Source organism: Bubalus bubalis, chromosome X, assembly GCF_019923935.1.
Source record: "Bubalus bubalis isolate 160015118507 breed Murrah chromosome X, NDDB_SH_1, whole genome shotgun sequence".
Lineage (NCBI taxonomy): Eukaryota > Metazoa > Chordata > Mammalia > Artiodactyla > Bovidae > Bubalus > Bubalus bubalis.
In genome coordinates, this window is record NC_059181.1 from 68,061,743 (window position 1) to 68,079,872 (window position 18,130).

At 34.9% G+C, this 18,130-nt stretch overlaps 1 protein-coding gene across 8 annotated transcripts in view; it reads right to left on the minus strand.

Annotated features, from left to right (window-relative positions):
- The window catches only part of ATRX (ATRX chromatin remodeler), a 287,562-nt gene that overhangs the window by 180,234 nt on the left and 89,198 nt on the right, over positions 1-18,130 (minus strand). For 5 of the 8 annotated variants that reach the window (XM_044936880.1, XM_044936878.1, XM_025277089.2 and 2 more), the window contains 5 exons: positions 9,681-9,736; positions 8,763-8,815; positions 7,758-7,882; positions 4,505-4,618; positions 388-497 (listed from right to left, as the gene is read on the minus strand). In XM_044936880.1, coding sequence (XP_044792815.1) covers positions 388-497; positions 4,505-4,618; positions 7,758-7,882; positions 8,763-8,815; positions 9,681-9,736 — 458 coding nt within the window. The remainder of the gene's footprint in view (positions 1-387; positions 498-4,504; positions 4,619-7,757; positions 7,883-8,762; positions 8,816-9,680; positions 9,737-18,130) is intronic. The other 3 variants (XM_044936879.1, XM_044936882.1, XM_044936881.1) reach the window with 3 other exon arrangements.

Below are 18,130 nucleotides of genomic sequence, written 5' to 3' on the forward strand. Positions count from 1 at the left end.
ATGTGTGCACACACATATACTCTGCAATTTTCCAACACACCACATTGTCCCTCACCTATGAGTCTTTGAATATCATGTTGCCTCTGGCCTAAAATATACTGAACCAATCCCACTTTACCAAGCTAATTCCTATTTATATTTCAGACATCAGCTGTATCATCTCCATTATATATCAACTCCAAATTACAATGGTTTCTCATGTGTTCCCAAAATACACAGTATCTCCCCTATCGTAGCACTTATTGGCCCTTTCATGGCTGTCTTCCCCACTACAGTATATTCCCTCCAATGGCAGAAATCATTTCCATCTTCATCACTGTGCATCAAAAGTCTGACACATGTTAAGCATTCAAATATTTTTGGAATTATCAACAGATCATTACACACCTTACAAATAAGTACTTGCAGTGAAGGATGTCTATAAATGGAATCTTTTTGAAAATGATTGACCTGTTGTCCACAAGCTGTACAGCTCACAATCCCATGAAGCCCATCTTCTAGAAGAAAAGAGTGACCATTATTCACACATAGACACACATATAAAAAGACATATATTTTAGTTAGCATTTCCCAACATTCAAATTGAAAATTAGATACTTCATAATCCTTGGGAAAATGACATTTTGGATACAAATAAAAAGGTTAATAATTTTATGGACTTACTAAAAACATGACAACCTTGACAAACTGCAGAGCTAATTTGTTCCCTTTTACAGATGCAAACCCTATTTCTCACAACAACTTGACATAACATGAAGAGATTCCATAAAAGAAGTTCTAAAAATAGGTGCCAAGAGCTCTTTTCATTTTGCTACTGCTTCACAAAGAAATTCAGCATCAGTTCTTAAAGAATGGAGAAGCAAGTGAAATACATGGAATAGATTCTTTTGGAACCCTATACTTTAGTTAGGTATACCATAAAATTTTTATTCTCAAAATGGAATTGTCCATACAGATCCTTTCAAAAGTATGTAAAAACCTGATAACTTTATATTACCAATTTCCTTCCTCAAAGTCCCTTCAATACTATCCACGATCCCCATTAACCTGCCTTTTTTCTATATCGACTTCATTGTCAAGTCCATATCAGCACTGTCCACTATTTCCAAATATGGACAAATAAGATTGGCAGGTATATCTATCTTGGCAAGAAAACCTCAGAATGGCTGGGTTTTGACAGAGCCCCATGCCACGGTTTCTGCAGAAAAACAGATTGAAGATAACCTACACAAGAATAAAAGGAACTTCTGCCTCACTCTCATCTCTAGTTCTACACAGTGCTTCACAATCTCAACTGAAAATTAGAATCAGACAAAGAATCTTTTAAAAACAGGGACAGCCATTCCCATCCCTAACCCACTGAAAGTTTTACAGGTGACTCTGATGTGCAAATAACTCTTATCCAAATAAGATGGTAGAATATGACTCAAAAGAGACCAGTGAAAATGCCTTCATTTACTGAAGGAAAAAAAGGGGGGGGGAAGGGAATAAGACTTAAAAAAAAAAAAAAAAAGGAAAAGAAATTGTCTCTATCCCTAACAAAAAGACAAAACAACATATGTATTTCTCACCTTTTAATTTTCTATTTTGTGTTATTCTTAGTTTTAAGGTCCAAAGCACCAAGTATCAGCACAAATATTTTTACTTGCAGAAGTTAAAAAAGGTTAACCAAAGTATAAGGGCACCATCACACTCTATAAAGCTGCTTATATTTTATTTTAAATCATACCACCCTGCATTAGTATTTGATTGTGAGTATTCATATATTCTGTACTTTAAAAACAAATAAATTTACAGTGTGTTTTTTCATATCAAATAATGATTACATTCATGTAAGCTAACAAAGTAATGAAAAGTTCGAGTCTGAATGTTCATCCAATGTTAGATAATATTACGCATATTCTTTATGCTTTTGCACATATATCACTCAAGAATTTTAAAAAGCTAGGTGATCCAATGGAGAATTTTCCCCAAATGTGCATAAAGAATCATAAAAGATATTCACTGAAGTACTAACTAGCAATTGGGAAAAATTTGAAAACAAAAAATTAGAAATAATTTCACATTTAGGAAATGGATAGTGATTTACTTATATAACTGAATTCTATAGAACAGTGAAAAGTAAAAAACCGATTATACATTTACTGATATGAATACATTTCAAAATCAAAGTTGAATAAAAATGCTGAAAAAGGATATATACAGATACTACTATGTATATTCTTAAATGAAAAACAAATACTTTTTGAGCAAAATTAGGTAAAAAAAATATAAAAACATGCATGGAAACAGCACATATGCACACAAACTTCAAATAATCACAACCTGAAGTGCAAAAGAAGAGGAAATAGGAATAAACCAATACTTTATTTAAGTGAGATCTGAAGCAAATATTGTAAACTGGTTAAGTGGTACTTTACTAGACATCTCTCTATGGATGTATGTTTTATTTTTTTAGTTATGAAATAATGGTTATAATACAGCATATAAATGGAAAAGAGGCATTTTCATTTCTGACCTCAATACATTTTATCAAACCTAAGGAGAGAATTATTCTGTCATATAGAAAAATTAAATGTAAAATATGTTTTCTAACAACTGAACTAGGGAAAGGATGTCAAAATCGGCTATGGTATTTAAAAAAAAAAATGGCTCCTTAAATGGTCAATATCTTTATGTTTAATTTTGTTTCAAATCATTATAAGACTATTTTATGTATAAAGTTTACCTTCTTGACAGTTTCCTAAATTAGACTTCAATTTTAGAACTAACTTCCTATGAAGTTTGAATATTAACTAACAGTTCAGTACCTCGGATCACTAGTTCATTCATACATGTGTATATAGGTAAAAACAGTTAAAATCCTGTGTGATTTCCAACAGCTTAAAGATGTAGCAAATTATTAAGACAAAAATTAACAAAAAAGATTTAGCTATCATATGGCTATAAACACACATATTCCCTTAAGCACAATATAAACATCCTTACACAGAACACTCAATAAAATGTTCCAGAGACATATCAGCTCAGACCAAATACCAGCAGCATAGTAAATTAGCACTAAAATCACCCTCCCCGATAATTGTAACTCTTTTTTATTCTCCTTTTAGCCATTATCCATATCTGAGGCACTGACTACTCCAGAGTCCCTCCCCAAAAGACACCACTAGATATTAATTTTGACACAACGCACTATACTTAGTTATCTGTCTTCCTAGCGGATCCATAATCAGAAATAAGAACAAAGAAAACTCTTCTGCTGGTCCTTATCATCATCTTCTACTTGCTGATTCTCTTATTTTAAAGACTACTACTTAGTTTGGTGAGCTCTGTTGCTGCAATGGCAGTCTCAAAAAAATCTTCCTTATGCTTGAAAGAGGTAGAACACCCCCTGGTGGACAAAAGACTAAACTACATTTTCTTGATCTCTAAACATAATGAATTGAATCTGAAAATTTACATATATATATTTATACACACATCTAATACAATATACTATTGTACAAATACAGATATATTTTACTGGTACCACCAAGATATCATATAGCACTGGAATAAAATCTACACAAAATTTCAGCAAAATAAGAACTACTCTATAATTTCACAATTAAAATGATAAGTATTAAACAGACAGGCTTCCATTACACTTCCATTTAGAAATTTAGTGTCATTTCTATCTTTTAGAGACGCATTCTTTCTATCATAATGGATTCTGGCTCTGTTAATATGCCCCCAAAATACATACAGGCACTAGTTTAAACTCACACACAAACAAGTAGGACACAAACTTCACTGTAGCGAATTTTTAAATCAATCTTCCTCATGCTCACTTTCTACAGATGACTAGCCAATTGTTGTGTGTGTAAGTGAGGGTGGACAGACAAAGGAAGAGGTGACTGAGACAGATGAAGGGAAGGTTCCTAGCTCTAGTTCCCTTCTCCTTCCTATTCATATCTACACTGATATCCTTAAACCAACAGATGTCTGACTTTAATGCACATAACCACAAACCGGAGCAGGGTCTTGACATCATCCCCAGAAATTCTAAATTGTCACGAGTGGAGTCAAGGTAATTGCATTTTTAATATAAGCACCCAAGGTGACACTAAAGCAGATGTTCATCACTCTCTGAAACAATGTTTTAGATATGTATAAAGTTATCTGAAGGCCACGTGCAAGACTTTGTCCAAATCTAAAATTCTTTCAGGTGAGAGGGAACACATGGTATTCTGGCATATAAGCATTACAGAACTAACATGTGTAAGAAGGAAATACTAAACTTCTTGAGATAACTTAATAGCCACTGAAGGCAAAGGTATTTTAATCAATGGTGTTTAACCTTTTCTGCTTCAGAGCTCAGAAAGAAACAGAAGTTATTTTTAAGTAGTGCTTTTAAAAAACAATGGGCAGAAAAGTGGAGGTATTTTTAGTAAGTACATCAGATTTTCCAATATGGTCATAAACAGCAATTTAAACTCATGTTTTCATTTTCACTTGTATTTACCTCCGCGTTTTTTGAGATTTTCAGTTTTCATTTTACTTCTGCTTCTAAATTCAGGCCCTTTAAAATCATCTTTGTCTTCATTCAGCACTGGCTCTGGTTGTACAATCACTGTACCTAGAATGATTTCATTTAAAAAACCATTACACATATTAAATGTGCAAGTGAAGTACAAGACTCCAGATAAAGCCAACATTGCTGGAACATAGTTTTGTTTCTTTCAAGCTTTCAATATTTATATAAGGACCTCTCAAGAATAAATAAAACAGGGAAATAGTAAAAGGGCCAGGTGTCAACAATCAAATTACTTGTTGGAACATAGTTCATAAAAAATGGTGGTGGGGGGGAAGTATTATGAACTGATTTGTAACAGAAATGTGTGAATAAAGTTAAAAAGCTTTAGCCCAGTTCTCAATTTTTATACTGCCTATCACAAAAGCTTTGTTGACTATGAACATCTATGCTAAGTTCCACAGTTTAAAAAACAAAAGGATCAGAAAAGAAAGCTTTAAAGACATCCTATTCTTCTCATAAGCTAAACCATAAAGGCAGCAAAATATTCTTAAGTGTTGTTTTATATTCTGCTATTACTGCTGTACTATTCTGTACCATTTCCTAAATAGTTAAGTCAAAGTTTCAGTACCCTGAAAGTCCTTAAATATTGCCTTAGGTACTTAAGCTCAAGTGCTATAACAATAAATTGCAGAATGAAATCAATTGTTGGTCCCTATGGAATCTTTTAGAAAGAATGTACTCTCTTAGCCATAAAACATGTGAACTGAGGAGAGAGGTTGCTAATTTTTCATTTTAATCTCTCAAGAGCAAATAAAGCAGAGGTATGGTAAAAAGGGTCTAGGTCTCACTTTACCTATATTGCTGGGCTTAGTAATTAGGCATTGTTGTTGTTTAGTCGCTAAGTCGTGTCTGACTCTTGTGAACCCAAGGACTGTAGCCCACCAGGCCCCTCTGTCCATGGGATTTCCCAGGCAAGAATACTGGAGTGAGTTGCCATCTTCTTCTCCAGGCGATCTTCCCGATCCAGGGATTGAACCTACTTCTCCTGAGTTGGCAGGCAGATTCTTTACCATTGAGCCACCAGAAAAGCCCAACTGGGCATTACTGACAACAATTAAGAAAGTGTAATTGTCCCTCAGTATCCATGGGGGATTTGTTCCAGGACCCCTTGGATACCAAAATCTGTGGATGCTCAAGTCCTTTATGTAAAATAGCCTATAACCTATGCACATTTTTCTGTATACTTTAAATCATCTCTAGATTACTTACAATACCCAACACAATGTAAACCCTATATAAACAGCTGCCAAATGACAAACTCAAGTTTTGCTTTTTGGAACTTTCCAGAATTTTTTCCCCAAATATTTCTGATCTGAGGTTGGTTGAATCTGCAGAGGCAGAACCCACGGATATGAAGGGCGAACTGTAAAACCTGGTAGTTGTCAGGGGCTGTTTCCCTGAAATATAGGTCTATGTTAGTCAGCAGTGAGGTTTAACCGAGGTTAAATGAATTTCTGAGTCTCTGAAAAAACGGGGACAAATAGGGCACAAAGGATTGAGTTTTTTACAAGCTGGTAAATATAAGTAATATCCACACACACAAAAAAAAACCTTTATTCACAACAACCATTCCACATATATACTCTCAGAGAAGCCCTGGCATTTGAAAAAAGCTAAAGATTTACAGGTAACACCCCCCCACCCACACACACACACCGGGGGCGGGGGGGGGGGATTTCTTTATGAAGATTCTTCTATACATGAAAGCAAAGCAGCAGAGTGGAAAGAGCACTCACTAGCTTTGGATTCAGGCAGACCTGGGTTCAAATCTTAGCTTTTCAATTTAAAGCTGAAAAAGTTCCTTGAGTTCTGAATTTGTTCCTTCATCTCTACAAGTAGAAACAATAACTACCTTACAACATTGCTTTGAGAGTTAAATGAGTTAATTTTTAAGGAGTCCAGTACTTATACATACTCAGTATTATAACAATAGTGATAAACAACCAAATTTGACCTTATGAAACAGGTCTATTTTGGTTTGGTGGAAGAGAATTACCCTTAGTTCAGGTTAGTAACATCCCATACTAACTTTCTTCCATAATGTCACTAAAAGAAAGATTGGAACTCCTAGTTCTTAGCTCACCCAGTGGCCATCATAAGGACTTCCAGTAACAACCACTGAGAATGTAATAATCCAAAGTGAATCACTACCTATGAAACTCAGACTGCCATGCTAGCTGTTTCTGCTTTAGGCCACCAAAACCATTACATAAAATGATTTTCAAAGCCATGTAAATGGTAGGCCCATTAATTTTTCTTCTTTCTTCCTCCTCTCATTCATCATTTCTTATCTATTGTAACTCCTAATTTTTCCTAGTCAAGAAATGTATTATCCTCCTACTCATCATTTTTTAAACTTCCATAATCAAAACATATGTCACATAAACATAAGTAGAGACAGAGAATAAAGTAGTAAACATTGCTGTAAATGATCAGTGATAACAAATCTGAAAAATCTAAGAGCCTTGAACATATTATTCAATAAAGAAACAAATCAAAACTTTTGATTCTGAAACACCATGAAATTACCAAGACCCATGTCATTCTCTCATCATGTAATCACACTGCTCTTAGATTTGAGCTATGAAAAGTCCAAGATTTTCATTTGGCTTCTCCCCTATCCACCCTACCCTGGCCCCAATCTAATCAATGCAACTTTTAAGATTAGAAACATAATAGTTGAGAGGAAATGTGACAAGGCATTTTAAAAAGGATAATTACAAGAAATATACCTAAATCAAATTTAACACATAACTTCACTTTGAATCTTAGGGAATTTAAGAATGCAGTAAGAATAAATTAAACTTTAAATGTTTTTGAGACGTTTTCAGTGTATTCATTATGTTTTTCTGTAAAGCAAGCACATTAAAATTCACTGAACCAAAACTTAACATACTAAGCATTTAAACCAACTTCCACATTCAAGTATAATTTGGAAACTAGAAGCCAATGGAAAGAGAAAATAAGTTTTCTTTTCAAACCTGACTATATCTTCTAAATATTTAACCTCAGGAACACACATTATCATTACCATACTAATACATTTCCAAACCACTGCTACTAAAATGTCAGGTTTGGTCCTTGACACACAGCTTACAATAATCAATTTCTAATTTTATAGTAATGACATTTAAAGATATTTTTCAACTTTAACTTCATATAAAAAATTAACACACTTTACCTTTTGGCAAGCTTTGCATAGTAATATCATTTTCTGAATTTTCATTAGAAGCATCTTCATTTACAGTTTCATCCAAAGTTTTTTCATCATCAGATTCTACATACTTTGTTACAATTGAAGGTTTCCTATGAAAAAATTAAGTCCATAGAATTACAGACATTTCTGACAATTGAAAAACACCCAAATAACATAAATAACATGTTTAGATTAAGCAGTGGCTCTTAACCAGAGATACGTATCAGAATCACCTAGGGAAGCATACATCTCTATACCACATTACAATTTAGTAGGTCTTGAGCAGGACCAAGGCATGCACATTCTAAAAAAGGTAAAGAGTATTTAGGGGGGAACTCCTATTTAAGAATCACTACTTTAGGGAATAAGTTAATAACAAACAAACTGTGATTATTAAAAGACATTTATTTCCACTAGTTTAAAAAAAAAAAGTCCAAAAGAATAAACTGCAAACTTCTAATAAAAACTATATTTCATAGTATATTACACATTACATTATGCTTGGAGTAATTTCAGTCTTTATGTACAATTCACTTGACAATTTAACACAGATAAGTATTTTAACCACTCTTTGATCTTCTTATAACTTCCTTATAAATATTATGGCTACCATTTCCCATCCTAGACAATTTTGTATAACCCTAAAACACTCATATTGCCTCATGAGACATTTAACATTTCATTTTCCCTTTTCTCCTTTTTTTTAAAGCACATATATTATCTGAAAGGAATTACCTATAGACTGCCAGGGCCACTAGTACATAATAAATCCTCCCCTGGGAAAATTTTAGTTAAAATTAAAAGTCAAGTGATAGATACAAGAGGATTCATTATATTACACAGCCCTTTTTAAAATATATATGCTTGTATAAAATAGTTTACTTAGAACAAGAGTGCTTGAAGTTTAGGAAAAAACAGATTATTCTAATAAAAAGGAAATAAAACAACCTGAAAAAGAAAGTAACTTTTTTCCCTCCAGTATCAACCAACCTCTTTGATCGTGATGATCCTGACGATTTGGATTTTTCTGCAGAGCTAGCTCCCTAAATGCAAGAAATAAGTACAAAAGTGAGTAAAACTCTGAGAAACATCCCTACAATTATTTCCCTATACCAACATCTATAATATGTAGAATGAGACATAATTTGTATGCCTAAAATATTTTTCTAAAAGGAACATCAATAACTAATTCTCATTTACTCTCAAGGTTTCCTTGATTTAAGACTATCTCTTTTTGTTAAATTATTACTCTTGAATTTTGAGGAATAGAAAATGATACACTGCTGTACCATGATCTTGGCCTATGCCGACAAACACAAAACAAAGATGTAGAGGTAACCAGATCCCAATAGACAAGTTTTAAGAATCTAAAAATGTGTCGTTTTCTCTATCCTAATATATGGCACAGAGTACCTTTTACAATTTTCTCAGAGATACTAAATTTACCTCCATTTTGCCAATACAATCAGTGTATTTTATTGGATTCAATTTTTCACACTGGGTAGAAAGAATTCTAAAACATAGTGTAGGCTGGCGTTATCAGATGAAAGACCTCAGGATGGGTTCTGATAATAATGCTGAAGAAATTCTGAATATCCATCTCAGAACCATAAGGTTATGCCCATAACAATCCCCTTGAGCACCACTGTTACAATATAATAACATTCAAATACCTGTTAGCTAGCCTTCAGTAGTCTGACTTAAGGTGAAACAAACCACAGCACTAACAAAAACAGTAAACACCATCAAAAAGTGAACAATTACTGAAAATAAAGTTATAATAATACTTGGTTATAAAAGTAAACTCAAACACATGAATATATTAAATAAAAGCAAACTGATGACACCTACTCTAGTTGGTTAGTAGTATGTAATAAATATCTTTTAAATGCTCCAAGTTATTCTTACCTCTTCCCTGCTGTTTTCCATCATATCAGAGTTATTGCCAGACCCACTGACTTTATCTTAAAAGACAAGAAATGAAAACATTATTTATCTCTTTGGTGCATTATCAAACAGAACACCAATACCTACAATTCTGTGAACCAATTTTTCAATCTATGTTGTATGGCAGTATTGGAAACACTTTACTCACATTAAAATATAAGAGTTTTCTATCAACTATACTCCAGTAAAAATATTTTTAATATATTGCTTTGGTTAAAAAATGTTTTCTGCCTATAATCACCCTTTTGACATACCAATCCCTTTTTAAAAGGAGTTTCTGAAAGGAGCAGTTTGTAATCAAAACATTTCCTATTGTAACCTTTTAAAGATTTTCTCTTAAAAGAAAATTTAAGTTCCATCTTCTACTAAAAATAAAAACACACTATTAATTAATTGCACTGAGTTGGCCAAAAAGTTCATTCAGGTTTTCCCATAACATCTTCCAGAAAAACCCAAATGAACTTTTTGGCAAACCCAATATATTTTCCTTTACCAGTAAAGATTTTAGTAGATTAAACCTAAAGAAAGCAGAGGGAAGGAAATAATAAAGATTAGAACAGAAATTAGTGAACCAGGAAACAGAAAAACAATAGAGGAAAATCAATGAAATCAAAATAAGTTCTTTAAAAAGATGAGAAAAATTGGAAAAAAAAAAAACTTAGGCTACATGGACCAAGAAAAAAGGACACAAGATGAGAAGTTAAAGAGGAGATCTACTATTTACCTTAAAGAAATTAAATATTATAAAGGAATATCATGAACAATTGTATGCCAAAAAATTAGATAACCTAAATGAAATGGACAAATTTTTAAATACACATAAATTACTGAAGTTGACACAAGAAAAAATAAACAACGAGAACAGATCTGTAACTGAAAAGACTGAATTAGTAATCAAAAATCTACCCACAAAGAAAAGCAAAGGTGCAGATGGTTTAACCACCAAATTACACCAAACACTCAAAAAAAAAAAAAAGAATTAACTCCATTTTCTCATAAAGTCTTCTAATAAAAATGGAGGAAATACATCTCAACTCATTCAATGAGACCAGTATCATATCAAATTGGAAAAGATACTATAAAAAGAGAAATCTACAGACCAATACCACTTATGAATACAAATGCCAAAGTCCGTATAAAATACTAGCAAACTTCAAAAGAATAAGACATGTCTTTCTGCTACAGACTGAGAAAAACTACTTGCAAAAGATATATCTAATGAAGAATTATTATCTAAAATAAATTTTAGAAACTGAAACTCAAAAATAATAAAATAAATAACATGATTAAAAACAGGCAAAAGATGTGAAGACATTTTACCAAAGAACATATATACATGACAAATGAGCATATGAAAAGATGCTCCACATCATCATATCTCATTAGGGGATCAAAAATTAAAACAGTAAGATAACACTCTGCTGCTGCTGCTAAGTCACTTCAGTCGTGTCTGACTCTGTGCGACCCCATAGACAGCAGCCCACCAGGCTCCCCCATCCCTGAGATTCTCCAGGCAAGAACACTGGAGTGGGATGCCATTTCCTTCTCCAATGCATGAAAGTGAAAAGTGAAAGTGAAGTCGCTCAGTCGTGTCCGACCCTCAGTGACCCCATGGACTGCAGCCTACCAGGCTCCTCCGTCCATGGGATTTTCCAGGCGAAAGTACTGGAGTGGGGTGCCACTGCCTTCTCCAAATAACACTCTACACCTATTAAAATGGATAAAATACAGAACACTGACAATACTAAATGCTGGTACAGATGTGGAATAACAGGAACTATTCACTGTTGGTAGGAATGTGAAATGATCCACCCACTTTTGGCAATATCTTACAAAATTAACCAAACTCTTACCACCTGATCCAGCAATCACATTCCTTGATATTTAACCTAATAAGCTGAAAACAAAGTCCACTCAAAAAACTGCACACTGATGATGTTTATAAGTATTTTTTATTTATATCAACACCTTCATAAGTAGCTTTTTCCATAACTGCCAAAATGTGAAAACACCAAGATATTCTTCAAAAGGTGAATTGGATAAACTACCTGTGGTACATCCAGACAATGGAATAATATTCAGCTTTAAAAAGGAATGAGCTAGCAAGCCATGAAAAGACATGGAGGAACTTTAAATGTATATTACTATGTGAAAAAACTAAGATCATGGCATCCAGTCCCATCACTTCATGGAAAATAGATGGGGAAACAGTGGAAACAGTGGCTGACTTTATTTTGGGGGGCTCCAAAATCACTGCATATGGTGACTGCAGCCATGAAATTAAAAAACGCTTACTCCTTGGAAGGAAAGTTATGACCAACCTAGACAGCATCAATGCAGGATACAGGAAACTTGGGGCTGGTGCACTGGGATAACCCAGAGGGATGGTATGGGGAGGGAGGTGGGAGAGGGGTTCAGGATTGGGAACATGTGTACACCCGTGGCGGATTCATGTTGATGTATGGCAAAACCAATACAATATTGTAAAGTAATTAGCCTCTAATTAAAATAAATAAATTTAAATTTAAAAAATAAATAAATAAAAAGCAGAGAAATTACTTTGCCAACAAAGGTCCGTCTAGTCAAGGTTATGGTTTTTCCAGTGGTCATGTATGGATGTTAGAGTTGGACTGTAAAGAAAGCTGAGCACTGAAGAATTGATGCTTTTGAACTGTGGTGTTGGAGAAAACTCTTGAGAGTCCCTTGGACTGCAAGGAGAGCCAACCAGTCCATTCTAAAGGAGATCAGTCCTGGGTGTTCATTGGAAGGACTGATGTTGAAGCTGAAACTCCAATACTTTGGCCACCTGATGCGAAGAGCTAACTCATTTGAAAAGACCCTGATGCTGGGAAAGACTGAGGGCAGGAGGAGAAGGGGATGACAGAGGATGAGAGAAGGGTATGACAGAGGATGAGATGGTTGGATGTTATCACAGACTCGATGGACATGGGTTTGGGTGGACTCCGGGAGTTGGTGATGGACAGGGAGACCTGGCGTGCTGCGGTTCAAGGGGTCACAAAGAGTCGGACACGACTGAGCGACTGAATTGAACTGACTGATGTGAAAAAAAGCCAATTTCAAAAAGTTAAATGCTGTATGAGTCCAACTACATGACATTCGGGAAAAGATAAAACTATGGAAACAGTAAAAAGATCAATGGTTGCCAAGGATTTGGGGGATAGGGAAGAATGGAAGGACGGACCAGAGGATTTTTAGTGTCACTGAAGTTGAGATAGGAGGGAAGGTGGCAGGGAACAACCATTTAAAAGAATGACATTGTCATTGAGGATACAATAAAAACTGGTAAGAACCATCCAGGCCCAAGATGGTGGAAAATTTGACTTCCAGTAGACCTTGAGTCTCGTTATACACTCACTGTAATGTATTAGCATGCTACATGACACACCTACAGGCATCATAAGAGTTCTTAGGCTAACCATAAAAGGCCAAGAAAAGATGATGGCTCAATTCCTAGAAATCCCCGCCCTGCACCAAAATAGTTGGAATAATATGTTAGTCTATGAAATTACCAAGCCCATAAAAACAAACCACCCTCACACCCCAGAGCCTTTCAACTTCTGAGATGGACCACACTCTAATGGAGTGTGTTATCTCCCAGGGCGGCTCTCACCTTCTGAGATAGAAAGCATTTTGCCTATGGAATGTGTATTTCTCTCAATAAACCTGCTTTCACTTAACTACAGCTCACTCTTGAATTCTTTGCTGTGCGAAGCCAAGGACCCTCACTTGGCAGCTCATCCCAGGAACTCACCCAAGACCTGGGATGTGACCATCCTCTCATATCCCATTTTCCTGCAACATCTTTACAAAGTAAGCAGAAGAAGGTGGTCTTCTCTCTCTCCTCACTTTTCCTTTGATTTTAAAAACGTGACCCACTAAGTTCTGGGGGCAGAGCCCTCTTGCCTGCCTGCTTATACCCTTCACAAACATCCTATATTAACAAATCCAGTTCTTGTCTATCACTTTGCCTCTTGCTGAATTCCATCTGTGCTGAGACATAAAAAACTTGAGTTTCATTGAGTTCTGACACCAGGTGTGTGGTTTCAGCTTGGGAGGTTCGAGTTCTCTCCTATGTCAGAGATTGTAGGTCCAAGTTCCAACTGAGGCATCACTGGGTTTGAGTCCCATCTGAGGTGGGATTGGTTTCAAGTCCCAATCTGGGGTATACAGCTTCACAGCTAAACTAACCTGTATGATACTATAATGACAGATAGATATCATCATGCATCTGTCAAAATCCCTAGAATGTACAACGCCAAGAGTAAAATGTAATGCAAACTATGCCTTTGGATGATAATGACTGTCACTGTAGATTCATCAACTGTAACAAATGTACAACTGTGGTACAGGAAGTTTACACTGGGGGAGGCTGTGCATATGTGGGGATGCATAATAGAAAATTTCTGTACATTCTACTCAATTTTTCTGTGCACCTAAAACAGCTCTAAAAAATAAAATTTATTTTTAAAAACTTAACAAATGGAACTTAGTCAACAACTACAAAAAATCCCATGGACGGAGGAGCCTGGTAGGCTGCAGTCCATGGAGTGGCTAGGAATCAAACACGACTGAGTGACTTCACTTTCACTTTTCACTTGCATGCACTGGAGAAGGAAATGGCAACCCACTCCAGTGTTCTTGCCTGGAGAATCCCAGGGACGGCGGAGCCTGGTGGGCTGCCATCTATGGGGTCGCACAGAGTCGGACACAACTGAAGTGACTTAGCAGCAGCAGCAGCAGCAATATCATACTTAATGGTAAAAGACTGAATCCATTCCACCTAAGGGCAGAATGAGAAAAGGAAATCCTCTCTTGACACTTCCATTCAACACTGTAATGGAGATTCCAGCCAGAACAAGTAACCACGAGTTAAAGAAATAAAAGGCAAGAAGACTGAAAAGGAAGAGGTAGAACTATTTGTCTTTGGAGACAATATATATTGCATATAGAAGTCCTAAGGAATCCACTAAAAAATATGAGAACTAATAAAAGAGTTCAGAAAGGTTGAAGGATATGAGAAAAATAAAAGTCAATTACATTCCTATACACTTGCAAAGAATGATCTGAAAATAAAATTAAGAAAACAATCCATTTATAACAGCATCAAAAAGAATAAAATGCTTAGGAAAAAACTTAAAAAAGTTTAAAACTTATACTCTGAAAACTACAAAACATCATTGAACTAAATTAAAGATTTAAATCAATGGCAAAAACAATGCATGCTCATTAAATAGAAAACAATATTAAGATAGCAATACTCCCCAAATGAATCTACAATTTTAAAAAAGGCAATCCATGTCAGAATCCCACTGGCTTCTTTGTAGAAACTGATAAGCTAATTCTAAAATTCATGTACAATTAAAATGAACCCAGGATAGTCAAAACAAAATAGGAAGACTCACACTTAGAGATTTTAAAACTTAGTGTAAAACAACTATAATCAGTATAGTGTGGTACTGGCAAAAGGATAGACACAAGAATCAGCTGAAAAGATCTGAAAGTTCAGAAATAAACCCCTATGTCTATGGTCAAATGATTTTCAACAGGATGCTACACCCATTCAATAGGAAGAAAACAGTCTTTTCAACAAATGGTACTGGAACAACTATGTATTCACTTCAAAAACTTAAGTTAGAGACCTGTATTACACCACATACAAAAATTAACTCTAAAGAGCTAAACATAAGAGCTAAAACTATAAAACCCTTAGAAAACAACACTGAGGTAAATCTTTGTGACCCCAGATTTAGAAATAGATTCTTAGAAATGACACCATAAGTATAAGCAACAAAAACAAAAATAAATACAGTGGACATTATCAAAACTAAAAGCATTTGTACTTCAAAGGAAATCATCAAGAAAATTAAAGAAACACATACATCTACACAACTGAATGCTGCTGCTGCTACTGCTGCCAAGTCGCTTCAGTCGTGTCCGACTCTGTGCAACCCCATAGACGGCAGCCCACCAGGCTCCCCCGTCCCTGGGATTCTCCAGGCAAGAACACCGGAGTGGGTTGCCATTTCTTTCTCCAATGCATGAAAGTGAAAAGGGAAAGTGAAGTCACTCAGTCGTACCTGACTCGTAGCGACCCCATGGACTGCAGCCTACCAGGCTCCTCCGTCCATGGGATTTTCCAGGCATGAGTACTGGAGTGGGGTGCCATTGCCTTCTCCACAACTGAATGCTATCCAGTCTTAAAAGGGAAGAAAATTTTAATCCATGCTATAACACTGACTATAACTTTGAAGGCATTATGCCAAGTAAAATAAGACAGACATAAAATGACAAATACTGTAGATTCCACATATGTGAGGTTCCTAAAGTAGTCCTAGTCATAGAGAAAGAATGTACAATAGTGGCCACCAGGGACTAGGGGTAAAGGGGATTTGGAAGTTAGTGACTTTAAAGGGTACAGAGTTTCAGTTGGAGAAGATGAAAAAGTTCTGGAGATGGATGGTAATGATTCACACACACAGCAATGTGAATGTACTTAATGCCAAAGAATTGTATATTAAAAATTAGTCAAAAGAGTAAACTTTACATTATATATATTTTATCTTAATAGAAGTCTAGAAGATATAAAGAATACTTATAAGTCAATGATAAAAAAGACATAATACCCAATTAAAACTGAGCAAAGGATCTAAGTAGATAATTCTCCAAGGAATATATACAAACTACCAATAAATATATGAAGAGATACTCAATGTCATTAGCCATCAAGCAAAATGAAAACCAAAACCATAATAAGACTCAACTTCACATGGACTAGGTTGACTAAAATTAAAATAAAAAATCAGATAACAACCACTGTTGGCATGGATGCAGAGAAATCAGAATCCTCATACACTATTGGGTAGAACATGCAATGGTGTAGCCACTTTGAGAAACAGTTTGATATCTCCTCAAAGGATTTAACAGAGTTACCATATAACTCAGCAATTCTACCCCTATGTATATAACCAAGAGAAATGAAAACATGTGGCCACACACAAACTTGTTCACAAATGTTCAGAGTAGCATTATTCATAATAACCAAAGGCAGAAACAAGATTGTCCATCAACAAAACAACCAATGTGATATTTCTATATAAAATAATGTTATTCGGTCATAAAAAGAAATGAAATACTAATATACACTACAATATAAATACACCTTGAACACTTCACACTAAATGAAAGAAGCCAGTCACAAAGTACCACATGTAATAGAATGACATTTATAAGAAAGTCTGAAACAGGGAAAACCATGAGAAAGTAGATTAGTGGTTGCTTAAGGCAGCATAGAGGGTGATAACTAAAGAATATGGGGTTTCTTTTTCAGGTAATAATATTATAAAATTTTCTGTCGTGATGGCTGCATGTATCTGTGAACATATTAGAAACTACTGAACTGTACACTGTAAACTCATGATTTTTATCTCAATAATGGTGTTAAAAGTTTTATTAGTCACTGGGGAAATGAAAATTAGAACCACACTGAGTTAAAACTAGGTATCTATCAGAAGGTCTAATTTCTTTTTTAATTTTTTTTAAACAATGGTAAAATCAAATGCTGGAGAGAATACAGAAAAATGGATCATTCTTAAATTGCTGTGAGACTATAAACCAGCATAGCCACTATGGAACACCATTTAGGAGTGCTTTTAAAAAAAATACAACCATCATAATGACCCACCAACTGCACTCCTGAGCATTTATCCCAAAGGAATGAAATTTTCACTGACACAAAAAGCTGTATACAAATGTTTATCAGCACCCTCATTTGTAACAGCCCAAATCTGGGATCATCCAAGATGTCCTTTAACAAGTAAATGGTTAAACCAACTGTAGTATATCCATACCATAGAACACTACATTGAAATAAAAAGGAGAGAACTATTGACACATGCAATGACCTGGCTGAATCCCAAGGAAATTATGCTAAGTGAAAAAACACAATCCTAAAATGTCTAATCCCAAACTATATGATTCCATTTATAGAACATGTTTAAAATGAAAAAAATTTTAGAAATGGAGGATAAATTAGTGATTTCCAGGTATTAGGCACAGGTAGGAATATGGGTAGAGAGTTGAACATGATTACAAAAGGGCAAGATGAGAAATCTGCATGTTGACTGTGGTGATGCAAACATGAACCAACTCATGTTTGTAATAAAACTGTGTAGAACTTAACACAAATACAAAAGTACAATAAAACTGAGGAAATCTGAGTCATACTGGAAGATATCAGTAACATGGCTAACTGAAAATATACTTCTGTAAAACATTGCTATTGTGAGAAACTGGGCAAAGTACAAAAGAGCTGTGCATATATTACAATTGCATGTGAATCTACATCTATCTCAGTAAAAATATCACTTTAGGAAAGAAAATTTAGAAAGCTA